The sequence below is a fragment of the Sciurus carolinensis genome, chromosome 13 (assembly GCF_902686445.1).
Source record: "Sciurus carolinensis chromosome 13, mSciCar1.2, whole genome shotgun sequence".
In the NCBI taxonomy this organism is placed as follows: Eukaryota; Metazoa; Chordata; class Mammalia; order Rodentia; family Sciuridae; genus Sciurus; species Sciurus carolinensis.
Genome location: NC_062225.1, coordinates 23,248,184 through 23,266,866, shown reverse-complemented (window position 1 = coordinate 23,266,866; position 18,683 = coordinate 23,248,184). Strand labels below are relative to the sequence as shown.

The 18,683-nt window shown below is 56.2% G+C and overlaps 1 protein-coding gene across 23 annotated transcripts in view; it reads right to left on the bottom strand.

Annotated features, from left to right (window-relative positions):
• Nucleotides 1-18,683, bottom strand: part of Dysf (dysferlin) — a 209,931-nt gene that overhangs the window by 89,530 nt on the left and 101,718 nt on the right. For all 23 annotated transcript variants that reach the window (XM_047522099.1, XM_047522101.1, XM_047522103.1 and 20 more), the window contains 7 exons: nucleotides 18,444-18,599; nucleotides 14,974-15,105; nucleotides 14,723-14,889; nucleotides 13,698-13,812; nucleotides 13,319-13,424; nucleotides 12,927-13,069; nucleotides 11,034-11,207 (listed from right to left, as the gene is read on the bottom strand). In XM_047522099.1, the coding sequence (XP_047378055.1) occupies nucleotides 11,034-11,207; nucleotides 12,927-13,069; nucleotides 13,319-13,424; nucleotides 13,698-13,812; nucleotides 14,723-14,889; nucleotides 14,974-15,105; nucleotides 18,444-18,599 (993 nt within the window). The remainder of the gene's footprint in view (nucleotides 1-11,033; nucleotides 11,208-12,926; nucleotides 13,070-13,318; nucleotides 13,425-13,697; nucleotides 13,813-14,722; nucleotides 14,890-14,973; nucleotides 15,106-18,443; nucleotides 18,600-18,683) is intronic.

The window sequence follows — 18,683 nt, the reverse complement described above, 5'->3', positions numbered from 1 at the left end:
AGGTCTCCTGAGCCCAGATCCAGGCGGTCACTGAACATCCGCCCTGGGCCTGGCCTTCCTGCATCCGAGTGGGAAACGGGTTTCACTGCCCAGGTAGACAGTGTCACCTCCCCACAGAGGCCTCCTCTGACCATCCTGTCGAAATGGCTCCAGCGCACACTGTCACTCCCGCCGCTACGTCTCCCACACACACACCGGGCTCTCCACAGACGCTCTGTGTGGCTCTTTTTCCCTCACAGATGTCTGACCCATCTGCCACGGCCTGCCTCGTCGGCAGACTGTGAGCGCCCCGCGGGCACTGCTGGGTCCCCAGCGCCTACCGCAGGCCTGGCACAGAGGCCCCAGGGAATCGGTTCCCCAACCGGGGCATGAAGTCAAGGCGAGCTCCCCACCCTGCCACGCACCGCCCCCTCGTCACACAGCCACCGTTTAGCTGGAGGAGAGTCTGGAGCTCAGGGAACTTCCTTAGGGGAGGAGCCAGAGCCCGGGTCAGAGGTGAGAAGAGAAAGTGGAGGCCCGGAGGCCCTGGGTCCCACGCCCAGGCCTGAAGAAGGAAGGGAAGGGGTGGAGTGGTGGTGGGACGGAGGGCACGGCCTCTGTGTGTGAATCCAGGCCTATTTAAGAGTCCCCACAGCCTTCCAGGAAGACAGCACGGGACGACCGCCTCTGAAGTAGAGGCCGGACCCAAGGCACACCGAGGCAAAGCAAGCGGACGGCGGCAGTCCCGCGGTCACAGAGCGGCCAGCAGATGTGGAATAGAATTCGCAATCAGCATCTGCACGGCACTGCGGAGAGGAAACCTAGGCGACAGACTCCTCTTACAGACCCTGACGCCCACTCAGGGGAAAGGCCCAGGCTGCCCGCGGCCCCAGGAGGGGAGGAGAGGAACTCGCTGGCCTCCGAGTGGAGGAGCAGGAAGGGCAGTGGGCACGGAGAGGATGTGAAGCACGGGAAATTGAGGGGCCTGAGACTCCGCTTCCTCGCTGTCAAGCGGCAGTCCGCCCGCCTCGCAGGGGGAAAACGCAGGGCCTTGACTTCGGTCCTGTTGAAGAGTGGACTCTTCGTCGCGGGGCCACCTAGGTGTTGTGGGATGTTTAGCAGCACGCCTGGCCTCCACCCCACGGGTTGCCTGGAGCCTCTCCGGCTACCAGAAATGTGTCCAGACATTGCCAAATGACCCCGGGAGGAGGGGATTGCCCCCAGCTGAGAACCCATAGTAAGAATTAAATCCAGTGTTATACCTACAGCCTTGGGCAAGATGTGTGGCACTCGGTAAAAGGTACCAGTGGCATCAGTTTAACTTTGCCACCTCTCTAGTCTCATATTAACTTAAACAACGCCCTCTCCTCTGGTCTTGAATCCACCATCTTCCTTTTGCCACAGGGCCTTTGCACAGGCTGTCCTCTCCATCCGACACACCCTCTAGGCTGAGCTAACTTGAGCTCTCTTCAGTTCGGTCATCACTGAGACATGGATACCTCCTTGACTGGCCAGCCTTCAGCAGCAGCCCCTCTCCAACCTCTCCCAGCCTCCCTCCTGCATCTATCCCCCACACACATAGGCAAGGCAGGCACAGTTAGTTAGCACCCACGCCCAGCCCAACATCTGGCACTTAGTAGGGATCCAGTAAAGACAGATCACGTGAAACAAACCACCATCATCCCCCTTCCCTGAACCACGCATATAGGGCAGGGACCTAAGGTGCAGGGCAAGAATGAAAGCCCACACTGGAGACACCCTCCCAGCCCAGGGGGCCAGGATCTGACACTTCCCCAGGGAAACAGGACCGGCCTCGCTCACGTCCTGGGGGAAGGGCAGGTGGGGCTTCGCATGGAGAGCAGCACAGGCCTCAGGGGCGGGCGGGTTGGAGGAGCCAGTGCTGGCCGGCCCAGGCCGCAGGGAGGCTGCCGCCTGCCCCCACCTCCGCGCCCCTCCCGCACACACTCCTGCTGGCCCCAGGGCCAGGGCCAGGGCGTTGGGTTTCCCACAGCCACATTCCTGCCTCCATAGCTCATGCCGGCGACTCCCAGGCTGGGGTTGGCAGCCCCGCGGTCTGTGGCCATGCACTCTGTCCCAGGGCTAGCTGTGTGAGGGATCCTGCTGCTCGCCCCAGGGCCTGGGTGGCCTCCAACCCACTGCTGCCCGGCAGGAGGCCACGGCTCCCTGGAGGAGCTGAGGTAGGAGGGACTCACCCCTTGGAGGCCCTCAGAGATGTTCCCAGGCTCCCCAGGAGCCCCAGAGCCAAGAACCAAACCCCCTGAGTCTGTCCAGGCCTCACCTCCAAGCACCTCAGCCAGGAGGAGGTGAGCAGGTTCTAAAGAACGTGCAGCCTATGGAGGGGACTCCTTACCCGCCAAGTCACATCAAGACCAAGATGGAGTCCTATGGCATGCGTCATCTGTCACACAGGCTGCCCCTCCTTAAAGCCAGGGGCCTTGCCCTAGACAGGGTCTGGAGGTCAGGAGGACAGGGGGGATACAGAAGGGGTGAGAGCAGAGACAGATGCTGCAAAGGCACAGGCTGGGCCAGGCGCGGTGGTGCACACCTGTAATCCCAGCAAGTCTGAGGCTCAGACGGGAGAATAACGAGTTCAAAGCCAGCCTCAGCAATGGCGAGGTGCTAAGTAACTCAGTGAGGCCTGTCTCTAAATAAAATACAAAATAGGGCCGGGGATGCAGCTCAGTAGTCGAGTACCCCTGAGTTCAATCCCTGATAACCCCCCAAAAAAAGGCACAGGCTGGACAGTGCCACACAGCCACACCCCAGTGGCCATACAACAGGACCTAGAGGCATGTCAGGGCCACCAGGAAGACCAGAGAAGCTTTCCCTGTCCTCGTGGGGTCAAGCTGATGGGTGTGGACCAGCCTGAAAAGGCCGCCCTCCTTCACCTCCTGGGAAGACCTGCATCCTACACAGGATGAAGCCAGCAGCACAGGTGGCAGGGCTGCGGGAAAGGGCACCCTGCTGGGGGCCACCCCAGCTCCAGGGCTGCAGACAGGATCTGGGAGCAGTGGGGACTCGGGCCAGCTCACAGGGCTCACGAGAGCAGATTAAGTTTTCAGGAAGTTTGCAAGTCAGCTGTTGAACACAGTCACCAGTAAACATTAAATCATAAATTTACAACTCAAGAAATCATATTAAAAAGGACAGGCAGCCCCGGAGGCTGAGGCAGGAGGATGGCAAGTTCCAAGCCAGCCTCAGCAAAAGTGAGGTGCTAGGCAACTCAGTGAGACCCTGTCTCTAAATAAAATACAAAAAAGGGCTGGGATGTGGCTCAGCGGTCGAGGGCCCCTGAGTTCAATCCCTGGTACCAAAAAAAAAAAAAAAAATGGCGGTAAATACTCAACTTCCTCCTAATCCTACCCTTTGCTTTTAGATCTCCTCCTGCAATTAGCACCCTTGTGATGAGGTCCTCCTGTGTCTGTGCTCCCAGCCTTCCTGTCCATCTCCATGTTCAATGGCACCACGCTGCTTAGCTCAAAATCGGCCCTGGCCCTGGTGGGGGTGCGTGCACCATAAAAATCAGCAAATGCTCCACACCTGGGCTGGGTGGTCTCGCTTTGTCCTGGAGAGCTTGCTGACCAGCCCAGCACCAGTGTGACACTCCAGGCTTCATTTCCTCACTGTCTCTTCTCTGTCAGCTTGACTGGGACATCCAAATAATAGGGCAACGTAGGAGAGACACTGTCGACCCTGGGTAACCCAGCCATCATCTGTTAAGATTTTTCATGATCCCTGGGTCAGGAAACACAGCTAGAATAATTATTACTTGTCTTGTCTGTGCCTCGGTTTGCTTATTGGTAAAATGGGATTACCAATAAAACCCATCTCCTAAGACTGAGTAAATGAGATTATATGTCCACAGAGCCCGAGGAGATGGTTAACACATGGTATGTGCCCTTGGACAGGGGTCAACCATCGCTGACCATAAAGGGCAAGGTAGTAAAGACTTTTGCCGTGGACCCTATAGTCTCTGTGACACTGTTCAGCTGCCATTGTAGCAAAAAGCCACCATAAACTGTATGCAAGTGAATGACCACAGCCTGTTGGCCGATGAAGGCTTATTTACAAAAACAGGCAGAAGGCCAGATTCGGCCTGTGGGTCATGGTTCACCATCCCCTCCTCCATAAGGGGAGGTTATTATTTTTGTTGTGTCATTGTCATTCCTATCTGACGAGTGAGAAAACTGAGGCCCAGAGAGATCAGTGTCTTCCCTGGCATTACCCAGCAAATTAGCTGGCAGAACCAAAGGTCTCCACACCCAGCCTCAAGGTTTTTTCCTAACAACACCTGCTTCCCCATCAGAGCTCAGAGCATCTAAGCCAGGCTCTGGAGCTGCAGAGGACTGAGTGCCAAGTCGGGGCTGTAGGGAACCCACTTCACTGCCCTGAAGCTTGGAGGGAAACCCCACACAGGCCAGCAGCCCAGGCCAACCAAGGAGAAGCCTTTAAAAGAGGGAAAGGACCAGAGGAACGCGCAGCTCTCCCTTCCTAATCAGGGCTGATTGCAACCTTAAGTGGAATAGCAGGCGAGGGTGCAACCCCATTTCATTTACAGCTGGAGCCAGCGCTTGGAAGCAGATGCTAAACTCCTTGCAAAACTACCGGCCGGCCCCTGGGGATCTGGGAGCGGAATGAGGAAACCTGGAGAATCCACAATGCCACGTGTGGCTGGCACAGGCGTGTGTGTGTCCCTCTAGGGTTTCCACATCCCCACATGTGCAGGGTGCAAAGAACACTCTGGCAGGTTTTATCCCGTGCCAGCGTGCCTCGGTAATTAGGACAACTGTATGTCCCGGTTTGCTGGAACAGTCCCACTTATGCCTGTTTTCCCAGCATGATCGTTAATAGTGTCCCAGACGGGACAATAAATTATACAGTCCCCTAGCAATCGTGGCTGCAGACCCTCATGTATAAGGACACACATGGGGACATCTGACACATCTGCCCAACAAAATGTGTTGGCATCCTGTCTGGCAATCGGGTCCCCCAGAGTTCAGCATCCCAACCTGGGCCAGACAGATCTGGAGTCCACACATTTAGAGGACTTGCCCAAGTTTCCTTCAGCGTGAGAGAGCCGGGGACACAGGGAGGAGTGGAGAGCCAGCTATCAAGCCCCACCCCCCACCGCTCTAGCACGAGCCCAGGTTCAGGACAGGTACAAGAAACCTGGGACGCTCAGAGCCGCCTTCCAACAGCCCAGCACCAGCCCCAGCCGCAGGCCCGGGGTTACTAACCAAGCACACCCCTCACACCTCCCGAGCGCTGCCCTGGCTCAGAGTGCCAGCTCTGGGAACCGTGCCTGGGGAGCAGCCCAGCACACTGCACGGCTCCATCCAGGTTGCAGGCGGACGCCCCCACACACCCCGCGGCCCACCCACAGCTGACTTCCTTGTCAGCCAGCTCAAATCTCAAATGACTCCATTGTGGAACCTGCTTCTTCCTGATTCTCTCCCCAGAACTTCCAACTCCCAGGTGCCCTTCCCCGCCCCTGACCCAGGCTGAGGACACCTGTCTTTCTGGGTCCTCTCTACTTCAGGTCAGAACTCAGGCCTCTGCCAACAACTGTAGGCTTTTGGATTGGAGCTCCCTGGGTGGAGGGGAGATGCTCCTCTAGCTGCCCAACTGCCCCAGGGAAACCAAACTGCCTGGCTATAAGATGGGGTGGGGATCAGGCCAAGGGCTGCAGCCAGCTGCTCAGTCACCTGCCACGTCATGTCCTCCCTCCCTAGGACAGGGCCCCAAAGGACCCTCTATGGATGAGGACAAACACTCGCTCTTATAAAAGTGGCGGGGGTGAAAGTACCAGTGTGGCCAAGGGCCAGGACACATCTGGGGAAAGGGGACAGAAAAGCCGGCTGTCTGATCTTGGTTCTGATACTGACCCATGCTGTGCCGCCACCCCCTCTCAGGACTGTCTCCTGCGCTAACATTTGGGCCTCAGAGGTGTTCGAGAGCCGCACTGTTCGATGACATCACCATCCCGTAACTGCACTGTGCCAGCAAACGTGGCGACTGAGTGTCTAAGGTGTGGCTGGTCTGCCTTGGAACTGAATTCTCTCTTTTTATTACTTTAGATGTCAATTTAAATAGCCACATGTGACTAGTGACTAGTGTATTAGGCAGTGCAGGTCTAGAGCCTCAGTCTCCTCAACTGTAAAATGGGGTTAATCATATAATCCAGCCTGTGGGGTCACCCTGAGGATAGGTTTTGGCACGTGGTTAAATAGATTTTAGTAATTCTATCCTCTTTGGAGTCCCGGATCCCCTGGAGAGGTGGATAAAACCCAGGACCTTACACCCCAATTTAGCCATTACATACGTGTGCACGTGCAAACCATACACACACATACGCAGATGGCGCCCGCGCACGCGCGCGCACACACACGTACAACTTTGCATCCAATTTCAGAAGGCTCCTGCAGCTCCACGGGAGTCTGAGGGCACCTTCAGAACTCGAAAGTTCCTCCCAGCTCTAAAACGCTCCAAGGCTCTGAGCACACGTTGCGGTCGCCTCCTCCCCTCCTGCCTTGGAGGAAACCCTTCCCGACCCTCCTGAGCAGACGCAGGGCTTGGAAAAATCCTTGCGCATGGAGGGCAGGCCCAGGGCAAGGGCGACAGGACAGATTCCGTGAGCTCATCCCGGCAGCCGTCACCAGAGTTCCCAGAGAGGCCAGTGGCGTCAGGAGGGGGTGACTGGGTGGGAGCCGGCGGTGGTGGCTGCGGCGGCAGCAAGGGGTGTGGGGCGAGAGAGGGAGGCTGGATGGAACGCGCTATAATAGCGGCTTTGTGCTCCGCTTCCCAGCTCCTGGGAACGCCAGGAAGATTATGAAACCCGGTGTCTTTGGGAATGCCAGGATATTAGCTGGAAAAAGAATAATACGAAAATAAAATAATGCTCGGGATGGAGACAGCAGACGATTAGCAGACGGAGCCAGGGCCTCCCGCTCCGCGGAGGGAGCCAGGCTTGGCCCCTGCCGAAGGTTTCAGGGAAAGGCTGCCCGTGCTAATGAGCAGACAGGGCCTGCCTTCCAAGGAGACGTCTTCCAGAAGGGGGCTAGCAAGCCAGGTCCAGCCCGCCGGTGGACACATGGGCCAGGGAAGGGGTAGTAGAAGGCCGTGGGCACCACCAGCCCTGTCCCTGGGTCCAGGTATTCAAGACCATCAGGGGACCTGAAAGACTACCTGGCCCCCTGGCACGTCCTTCCCTGCCTCCTTCAAGATCTGCCTCCAGTCTCCTCCTCCAAGAGGTCTCCCCTCATTAGACAGTCACCCTGGAAGGACTCAACCTCCCTCCAGCACCCGGAACCCACTGCTAGTGGGTTTATTGGCACTCATATGTGATCATCTCTGGTCCTAATCACATAGGCGCTCCCTATGGTCCAGATCAGGGAGGCCTTAGATCATTTCTGTCCCATCAGGAGTAGGGAGAACGGGGCATCTTGTCCTGCCTCCCTATCCAAGATGCTGGCCACACACCTTCTGCCAGGTGTGAACATACCCTGCTTCTCTCAGTGAAATGGAGCCTCTGGGGTCCCACCTGGACACTGAATCGGAGTCTGCATTTTAACAAGATCCCTGGCTGGCCCCTTTGTTCAAGTTGGAGGAGAACTTCTCTAATTCATCACTGTTAATCCTTACCCTGATCCTAGGGTGCAGTTCCTCTTATGAGTGAGGTAACCGAGTCCCTAAATACATGAGTGACCCGTCCACAGTCTGTGGGCAGAGGAAGCAGAATTCCAAGCACACCTGCACACTCAGAAGCACCACCCATCTTGCACCAAGTGCATCAAGAGATACTGGGGCCGGGCACAGGGTGCACACCTGAAATCCCAGCAGCTCAGGAGGCTGAGGCAGGAGGATGGAGAGTTCAAAGCCAGTCTCAGAAAAAGTGAGGCACTAAGCAACTCAGTGAGAACCTGTCTCTAAATAAAAGACAAAATAGGGCTGGGGATGTGGCTCAGTGGTCGAGTGCCCCTGAGTTCAATCCCTGGTAATCCCCTCCCGGCCCCCCACCAATAAAAAGAGACATTGGAACTGTGGGCAAGGACCAGCACTCAGGAAAGCAGCTGGGTCCTGGCACCAGAAAACCTGATCATTTGTCCCAAGATGTGGGATGAACTTTAGATCCAGTTCCTTGCTGGATCTTCAGTATGTCCCAGGGCAAGGACAGTGGGGCTCAAGGAAGGTACCCAGACTAACCTGGCAGGAAGCATGTAAAGGGCACTGGGAGAGAGGAGTGTGTTCCTGGGGGAGGAGGATGTGTGCTGGTGCTGATAGGGGCTCAGTACACTCAGCGTGTGGTCCAGACAGTGACTGTCCAATGGGCCTGCGGCTCTGTCCAAATGCTGGACACACCTAGGACTTTCCAGAACTCTGTGGTCTTCCCACTCCAGGTATGTGGGATGCACCCTCCCAAACCACTGTCTCCCTCTGTTCTCCACCGAAGCCAAGTTCTCCCGGGACTCAGAGTGTGATGCCCTGGCTTCTCCCGCGTATCACAGGCAGGTCACATTTGAATTGTAATGCACCCCCTCCCCTCTGTTGACTTGACACTTGATTGCGGCGATCCCTCATGACATTTTCTCCCACGTAAAGAATAAGAGTTGGTTTCTCTGTTTCTGGGAAAGGCTCCCCCGTTCTCTCAGTCACTGAGCCATTAAACTTGGCAGTGGGTCCCCAGCCTTCCTCACCTTCCTCCTCCAGGCCTCACCGGCCCCAGAACCCATCCACACTTCCACCCAGAAGTCTCCGGGCACCTCTGGCCTTGTGCTCCCTCCCTTCCTGGCCCCATCGCCTCCCAGCTGATGCTCCGTCCCCACATTCCCGCCTCCCCGCCCCAGGCTGCCTGGCAGCCGCCAGATCTGTCTTCTTCACACAGCACTATACCGCGTGTGTGTGTGTGTGTGTGTGTGTGTGTGTGTGTCACCCCAGGGCCAACCGTGAACTCACTGCAGCCCCAGGCCTGGCCCCAGTGGTGCCCCTCCATCCACCCGGTGGAGCTTCTGAGGCCCTTTCATTCTTCCCTCCCAAGCCCTGCCTTTGCATCTCCCTCAGTCGCAGAGGGTCATCTCACCCCTGGACCCCTACCCCAAACTCCTGATGGTCCCTGATGGGCGTTCTCCCTCTCAACCACGATGGGGTTCCTAAAGCTCAGTTCCCACGAGCACGCCTCTGCTCAGCCTCCACCATGGCTCCCCACAGCCCGCGGAAGAGCGCTCAGCCGCTGCCACCCGGAGCTCTTTGCCCAGCACTATTTTCATTCCCTTTCCTTTTCAGAAACTCCTCTGAAAAGGAGGTGGTACTGTCAATCACAGAGCAGGGCCATGGACCCAGATGGCCAATCAGAAACCTCCATTCCCTGAGGGGCAGGGCCTGGCTCAGATACATGACCAGGTGAAGCCAGTCACTTGGAGACTTTTACTAGCACTTTTGAGACTGCAGCGCTCTGGGGTCTCCAGCTGGGAGGTGGGCTGTGTAGCTGATGCAGCAGGCTTCATGGGCTGTCGGGAGGTCAGCCTTTCATCATCGGCATCGTCTTTGCCACTGGAGAGACAGTCAGTGTGAGGTGAGGCCAAGACAGAGGTGCAAGTCCTGGGGACGCCGCGTGGACCTCGATCTCCTGCCACCCTGACACCTCACCTACCTTCTGTTAAGAGAGCCCATAAGCCCCCCTTTCTCTTTATCCCTTCTGAGCTGAGTCTCTATTTGATGGAAGCAAGTCCTGGCAGAACCAGACCTGGCCTGACTGAGACCAGGGCCTTCCTCCAGGTCTTTCCCCACCACCCTCATGACCACCCAGGCCCTGCCCAGTGCTGGGCCAGGCCCTTTCTGACTCAAGGCAAAGTGGGTCGCCACACACCAACCCTGCTCCCTCCTACCTTGCTCCTGGGCTGGCCTGAAGACCAGTTCAGCAGCCAGAGAGCCCATGGCTCTGCTGTCTTTCCTCAATCTCCCCAAGACTTGGCTCAGGACTTAGAGAGCAGGCTTCCTATGGAGCCCACCACGACTTCTCTGGCATCATCTGACCACTGGAGGGTTTCTCTCCTCTCTGCCATGGCTGGGCCTGGCTCGCCATCAAGGCCTGAGAATGGCAGACCTCACTGCCCTGCTTGCTCCCCCACAGGGCCACCACCAGCTTTGACTTCTTTCCCTGTGACCACCCCATCACATCCTGGGCCCACCTTGCACTCTCTCTCTGCCTTTGCAACTGGGCCACACCACAGCTCTGTCCTTGGTGTCCATGAAATATACACAAGCACACACAGCTGGCTGTCCGTGGAGGGCTTCATGTCCCATCAGCCAGAGAAGCTGTGGGACCTGCTCTCCAGGGTCATGGCTAGAGTCCCCACGGGCAGTCACTCAGTCCCAGCTCAACTTCAGAGGGGTGTCGCATCAGGTTTCTCACTTCACCCCTGGGAATCTACAGGGCAAACGCTGTATACTGCTGGCTCTCAGGGTCCCCACTTGGACTGTCCAGGGGTGTGCCTGCTCATCTCTTTTGGGGAGCCCATCACCCAGACTAGGGATAACCTTGAACTGACCCCAGTACCACTGGTTACAGAAGTGAACACGGGGACAGGACAGCCCTCCAGAGACTCGGGTGATTCAGTGCCTCTCTCCCCCACATGCCCTAGAAGCCTATAGGATAGTCTCTGTCTCTGGAGGATGCATGTGCAACCAAGGACATTCCAGGGTCACCCACCATCTCTAGTTACTCCGGTGACTTGGGGCAAAGCCTCCCCTCCAGCCTCCACGCCAACCAGCCTCTTTAATAAGAGCCAGGTCCCGTGGCGATCAGATGTGAAGGTCCCTCACTCCTGACTACTTATACTCAAAGAAGCCAGTCTTCCGGCGTCAAGAAAGACGCTATTTTATTTTAGGATGACACCCAGACAGGATGACTGACCAATGTCACATCCAAAAAAACCCAACCTGGGGGCTCCATGCCTCTCCCACATCAGCTCCCCCCAGGAAAGCCCTGGGAAAGCTAGCCAGACCCCAGCCAACCCAGGCAGCGCAGCCCCACCTACCAGAGCCCCCTCGAGGGCAAAGACAGCTGCAGGCCCCGTCTTCTCAAGCGGCTCCATGCGGCGGCGCCAACGACGGCGGCGGAAAGCATCCGTCTTGCGGTACTCGAGGTGGAACTTCCAGCCAAAGAGAGAGGCATACTCCCAGCCCTCGCCCTCCGCCTCCGCCTGCCTGTGCTGCACGGGAGAAGAGGGCAGCTCAGAGGCCCGTGGCCAGGCTGTGGGGCGTCCCGGATCAGCTGTGCCTTCCTGCCCTCCACGGCTCCCCACCGACTCCTGCAGTTCAGGTGTGAAAACCTGGGAGGGCCACCTGGAAGAGGGGGCTTTGAGAAGCTTGTGCAGGAACAAGACCTCAGGTGAGAAAATCAGCAGGGAGGAGGCTCAGCAGCTGTGGGCAGAGCCAAGGCGCCCGAGGGGAGGGCGGACCGCAGCAGTGGTGGAACCTCTTGGGAATGCTCGTTGATTGGAATGAGGGGAGGGTTGCATGGACCCAGGGTTTTCTCTTTGTTCCTTTTTCTTCTTCATATTCCAGCTTATAAAAATGGAAGTGTGGGCCTGCAGTTCAGAGGCAGTTCCGAACATCCCGTTTCCCCGGCCCAGGCTATTCCTCCCCAGGAGCCGGGATCTAGGTGAGCTGTGCAGGGACCCCTGCACTTCCTCCAAGAGGCCCCTCTCCCAGGCCCAGAGGAAGCCTGGAAGCCTGTCTCCCCAGCTCCTGGGAGAGAGTGGCCTGAGGCGGTCCTCAGACGCCACCTCAGTCTAGGCCACGAGCGGTGACAAGGGTCAGTCCTGGAGGTCAGCTGCATCCCCCCAGGAAGGATGCTGGTGATAAGGAAGTGGGCAAGGCGAACGGGCCTGGCCGGGCTCCACCTCTGACAACCGGTCCCGTCACAGAGAGAACTGTCTGCCTGGCTCGTGACAGCAGGAACAGCTAGTTATCCAAACCCTTCTCCTCCCCAGACCTGGAGACATTCCTCTTTAGATTCTCAGCTCAAAAGAGAGGAAGGAACCTGGGTCATGCCAAAGGCTACACTTAGACTGCTGAGACCTGGGTCTCGGGCCAAAATGCAAATGTGCACTTGGGAAGGAAGGATGGAGACCAGGAGGATCCAGGGGAGGCAGGCACTGAGGCTGTGCAACCTGGGCAACTGTGTGACTCTGGCAAGTGCGTGGGTCACGTGTGCACGTATGTGTGCACTCTGGACCTGTCTGTGTCCTGTGGGACCGGTGCCTGTCCTTGGGCAAATGCCGATGGAGCCCACCCTCATCCCTTCACCAGCCCACACACTCGCACCCTGCAATCATGTCAGGCAGTTCCGAGTTCCCAGCAGCTGCCTGCTTGGAGCCTTGCCTACTGCTGAAGGGAGCCACCGTGCTGGGGAGGTCTGTATCCCAGCATGGCCCAGCAGCCCTTAGCCAGTGACGGACAGCTAGGAAGATGCGAGCCCCTCCCCCTTGCATCCAGGTGAGGACTCTGTGGTCAAGAGTGGGCCCCTCCCCGAGGCACATCCTTGCCCCTCGCCCTCCTGAGAACACTGTCTTTAAAGCCTAGAGCCAAAGTCACGTCATGGATTCTGCCTCCCAGAAGCCAGGCCTACTCCTGGGGTCACTCTGCACCTGCTGTGGCTGCAGGGGATCTCTGTGGGTGAACTCGTGCAGCAGGCATGGCCATGTGGACATGCTCCGGGTCTGTGGGCATCTGCATGCATACCAGGAGCGATCTGTACTTGCACTGGGTGTGATCAGTGTGTGTTGGGTGTGATCTGTGAGCATCTCCAGTGAGTCCCATGTTCCTCTGCATGTCTCATGCACGCCTGCATGTGTCTGTGTGCACACAGTTGTACCCCGATTTCCTGCAGCCAGAGGATTCTCTCCACCCTCCCCTGGCCAGCTCACCCTCTTTAGTGCTTCCATCTGGCTGAGGTCCCTCCTGCGCAAGCGGACCCAGCGCCGCCGTCGGTGTGTGTAGTACATCTTCTCGGCAGGGACCCAGTGCCTCGGCTTCCGGTCCGGGGGGATAGTGATGCTGTACTCCCAGCCTGGGGGAGGGTACCCGTCACTCACTGCCCGATGATTCCCCATCTCTCCTGAGGCCATCTCTTCAACTGGGGCATGCTCACAGACTCTGCAGCAGCCAGTGACTCTTGGTCCTAATTGTAACTTGAAGTGGGGGGTGTACTACAGATGAGGTAACCCAGTGGCCCAGGCCAAGGGATTGAGGCACTCAGCAGACCTCACCAGCTCTCCTTGGGCTCACCAGGCTGCACCAGGCCCCACATGCCGCCCACCTTGCTCGTCAACCGCCCGGTTGAGGTCTGTGGACCATTCTTCATCTTCCCACTTCCAGCCCAGTGGGCACTCAATGTCATCCTTGGGAAGCACCTTCTCTCCATTCTAGGGAAAAAACAGGAAAGGCAAACATGAGAAGATAAAACGGACTTTCATAGGGCCCTAGCAAAGAAGTCCAGATGGAACGGCAGAGCCCCCAGAGACCTGTGTGACTCAGGACTACTATTCTTCTAGAAACCAGAGAGCATGGAGACTCAGCAGGTGCGAGCAGGGCAGAAGATGCCCTGGCATTCTCTGAGCCATAGGCCCCTCCTGGGGCTCAAGGGGAAGGTAGGGCAGCTTTCCCTAGAGTCCTGGACATTTGGGCCAGCCCCTTACCACATCAGTGTAGTTGTCGCTCATGTAGATCCACTGGCCCCCAGGAAGCCGGGTCTGGTTCTCGAATACCTCCTCCACGAAGCTCAGGTGGCCAGCATCAGCATCATGGAGCAGGCTATGGGGGAAGCCAGTCAGAGCCTCTGCTGGAGAGGCCCCTGTCCACCCACCACCTCCAGAGAGCACCCCACTTTGGCCAACCAACACATGTCAGCCTCAGTACAAGAGAGATGGAGGGGAAGGTGCAGATTGAACAGAGCAAAGGTAGACCGAGGGACCCCTCGTTCATGGCCAAAAGAACATACCGCCCAAGGCAAAGAAAGAGAAAGTGGGGCTAGGGCTATAGCTCAATGGTAGAGCACTTGCCTAGTGTGTGTGAGGCACTGGGTTCAATCCTCAGCACCACATAAAAATAAACAAATAAAATAAAGGTACTGGGTCCATCTGCAACTAAAAAAAAAAAAAAAAAATTCCAAAAAATGAGAGAAAAGGGGACCAAAGGCATCAAAAGCTGGTGGGTAGTTAAAGCTCAACAGATAGTTGTAGGAATATGTTATCTAACTATACACTAAAGATCTGAGTGCTTGTCTGTATATGTTATACTTCAATTTTTAAAAATTTCCAGAACATCAACTAAACAGGAAGAGAGACAAGAGAAGAGACAGAGATGGCCACGTGGATGGAGAAGGACCATGTCAACCTGAGAGGGACCACTTGAGCCTGCAACATGGAAGGAGGAAGAGCTTGTCCGTGGTATCACGGAGGACAAACCTGGGCTCAATAATAAAGGGCCTCCTCAGAGTCAGAGAACTTCCAGAAGAAACGCTGCCTAGTGAGCCCCAGTCCTGGAAGAGTTCAAGCTGTAGTGCTAGCAACCAGGGTAGGAGCAGGCAGAGGGGCTAACCGGGCTGAGGACTTTGAGAAAAAGGGTTGGAGTAGAGGGGGCAGCAGCTGGTGGGCGGCCTGGCCCAACCCTCCCAGGACCACCCTGCCCACAGCTCACCAAGACCACCTGACCCACAACTCACGTCTTCTCTGGACACACGAACCAATCTCCAGCCCAGGCCCAGCCAGCAGAGGGGCGGAAGCTGTCTTTGGGTAACTTGATCTTGCCTCTGACATCAGAAAACTTGGGGTAGGTGAGGCCCGTGGTGCCCCAGTTCCCAACCAGGGCCAGCTTGGTCTGGTTCTCATACTGGAGGGAGGAGGAGAAGTAAGTGGTGCTGTGGCAGGTCCGGCAGGTTCAGGGGGAGGTGGGGACCCGCTGGTGGGCACTCACGGTTTCGGCAAAGACGGACAGCTTGCCCTCGGCAAACTGGTTGAACTCCTTCTCATCCACAGAGAGCCCAAACCAGAGCTTGACTCGTATCTGCACAGGCATCCGGGCCCCGGGCACCTTCTCCATTGGATACTGGGCAACAGAGAAGGACAGAAACTGACAATCCCCTTCAGGATCAGGATGTCCCAACTAGGGTGTGGGCTGGGGTCCTCCAGGCCCGGGCATACCAGCTCAACAACCACACAATGTTGTCCAGCGCCTGTCGGACAACTTAGAATTTCAGGGAAGTAGAATGTATAACTAAGAACCCTTCTCCACCTACTAAAACTCCTTCTCCTCAAAGAAGACTGTGCTGTCCCCACCCAGGAGCTCTCTGCAGAGAGGGACCATGTCTAGGTCAAGGTCCTTCATCTTCCCCTTCTCTCACAATTCCATTCTCCTCAATCCCATTCTCTTCAGAATAGCACCATCTTAAGGAACTTTCTGCTACCATGGAAATGGTTTCTATCTGCACCGTCCAATATGGTAGCCACAAGTCCCATGTGGCTCATGAGCACTTGAAACGTGGCTAGTGTGACAGAGGGACTAAATATTTTGTTTTATTTGATTTAATTAATATAAATTAAAATAGCCATATGTGGCTACTTTATTAGACAGAACCATTCTAGAATTTGTCTTTAAAGACAACACAATGATACAGGCCTGGAAGAGGAAGAAATTAAGGCCATTTCATTTCATTCTCAGTATTTGATATTTTAGCCAGACCTTAGTGTATCCCTATATTTCCAAGCACTTATCAGCATGTTAACCACCATTTACTGGTCTTCAACTGCTTTTAATCCCGAAACCTTCAGACACTCTGCCAAAATTGAAAAACCACAATAACCCAACCTAAAAAAAAAAAAAAAAAAATTATTTTCTATGATCTCTTCACCATTTGACTAAAGCCAAAAGTCAGATATGGCCTGAGACGCAGAAGTGTCTCCATCTTAGAATAACAGGGGTCCCCACACAGGAGGTAACACATTAAGTACCTAGGCCTCGTGTGCATGAGCTCATAGGAGTATGTCCTCTGGGACGAGGGAGAGGAACAGGAAGCTCTGTGGGTTCAGAAGAGGAGGGGGAGGCCAAAGCAAGAGGTCCCAAGCTGGTGGGGAAGACCCGGACCCCTGGAGCAGGAGCCAGACAGGAAAAAGGCACAGGAAGGGGTGCTGGCCAGGCCTGGGCAGCGACCATCTCACACCTCCCAGATCCTCCGCTTCTGTTCACCCTGGTGAAGCCTGGAGGAGCCCCTGATCCCACGTGTCACCCCCTGGAAACCTCCCCATGGCCGATGGCTTCAGCTGTCCTGTCACAGGGGTGGTTAGCTGCCTTTTCCCCTCCAAACCACCAGCCCCAGGGAGATGGCAGGAATGCCTGACCCCCCTCCCCCACCTACCCCAGCTCTCTCCCCTGCCCTCCCCCAGACAGGGCCAGCCTGCCCGACCCAAAATAGCAACAGCAAATAAAGAAATGTCTAGTTTGGGGCTCCTCTCCCTCTCTGCTGGTGCTCATTTTTTCCAACTTTGGTTTAAGTTAAGAAACACCAATGTTTTCTTGGTCTCTGCTGGCTGCCAACATTTTTGTAGAGCTTGCTCAGGAGCTACTGGCGGGGCTCATAAACTCAGTGGGGAAGACTTCGAGAAACAATTCTGTATCTTTTTTTTTTTTTTTTTTTTTTTTCTTGCTTGGAATCAGGGACATTTTTCAGTTTGCATTTGGCTGTGGCTGCAAGGCCAAGAGGTCAGAGCCAGAACTCAACCTGTCCCAGCAAGGCCACCAGGTATGCCTCTGTGTCACCACCTCTACTCTGAGCACACAGCCTTCTCTGGTCAGTCTCCCAAATGGGGCCACTCCTCCATTCCCTCTCCTTTCTGCCCCATGAGCAGAGAACTGGCTTAGGAGGGAGATTCTTGGTCAGGGTTAGAGATTAGGATCACACAAGGGACACACCCCGGGTGGTGTATGAGCAGATTAGCGGCAGTCCCTGCCTAATACACCTGCGTGCGTGTACACACACACACACACACACGCACACGCGCGCGCGCGCACACCCAATCCTTCCCTCTTGGCAAAGCTGGCTTCTCTTCTGAAGTACCAATGTCCCTATGTGCAGAGACACCCATCCCTGGCCTTGGGTTGGCGAGCAGACACCAATATCCACTGATCATCTAGTTCCAGCAAGATCCATTACCTGGGTTGTCTAATTCAGTCCTCCAAACCTGTGAAGTAGACAGCCTTATCCTCACTGCACAGGTGAGAAGAAAGTGGGCAGCTCAGAGAGGCTAGGCAACCTGCCCAAGGCCCCACAGAGTCCCAGTCAGCCCTGGAACTCTGTCCACACACTCTGTCCAGCTAAAGCCTGTCATCTCCACCCACACTAGTGGGGAATAAGAATGACTGGCCAGTGTATGAAGGGGTCAACTGTAGTCAGCAGAGGGCTCTACTCAGCGGGGTTCAAGGCTAAGTTCAGTCAACAAGGACTGAATGGAAGAGATGAGGTGGGGAAGGGGAAGGTGGGAGCAAAGGGGCTTTGGGAAGTTGGACCAGGCTGAGCGAAGGAGGCAGTTGAGGTTGGGTAGGCCTTGTAGGCAGAGGGAACAGGAAGTGGTAAGCAGTAGGCCTGCGTCCTAGCCACTCAGCCTCTAGCAGGGCAGCCTGAACGGCAGCTTCACAGAGGGACCTTCCTCTTGGGCCTGCGTGGCAGATTCCATGTGTTCTGACCTGACCACCAAGCCACAGTCCCCTGATCAAAGCATCCTTGGCCCTAGGTCCCCACCCAGAGAGGAGGGGAGGTGGCCTCTCCCCAGGCACTAGCTCACCCCCTCACCAAGGTTGGTCAGGACCAAGAGAAGAGGCAAAGGGAGCAGGTTGGGGGCTGGAAGAGGAGGTGAGGAAGGAAAGGGGCAGGCTGGGTGAGACCGAGGGCAGGACTACTGCTCCCTCCGAGGGTTCTGAGTCACAGCACAATGTTCCCAAGCCCAGACACCAGCTTCCCAGCAGGAAGGACTTGAGCCCTCGTATGGCTCCAGCTGGAGTAGAGGGTGGGAAGTCATGCAGGGTGTGGAGCCCAGGTCTGTGCCAGGATGTGGGAGGCTGGTGGCCAGGGCCTCTCTACCAGGGACCTGCCCTCAAGGGTCAGGCAGCCTCAGAGATCTGCAAGCCACCCCATGGCCTGGGACCGCGGACTCCTCATCATTTACTTCCATGACCCCAGGATTCCAGCTCCAACATGTGAACTTTCTAGACTATGTGCATGGATTCTGGGGACTTTGTGGGGGAACAGAGGAAAGGAAAAGTTATTTTACCCAAAGACTCTTCTCTTCCAAGACCAGAACCCCAGGTCCAGAACAGGAACAGGAGGGGGATGAAGAAGGAGGAAAGCCTTGAACTGAGAAATATAACCTGGACCTGGAGAGAAGAAAACTCACTTTCAAAAAGATGGTCTGCAGCTTCCCACAATTCTTGCCACAGTAGTTGGCCCCGCGCCGGGAGAAGAGGACTTCGTGGGCGGGCACCCGCTGGTAGGCCACACGCTTGTCTCCCTGCAGCATCCAGATGATGATGTCCGGCAGGCTGTTCTGGGGCTGGAGAGAGGGTGGCAGTCAGGGTGGCCACGGTGACTGCCCAGGCCCACGCCTCACAGTGCCACAGCACGGTGAGCTGACCTC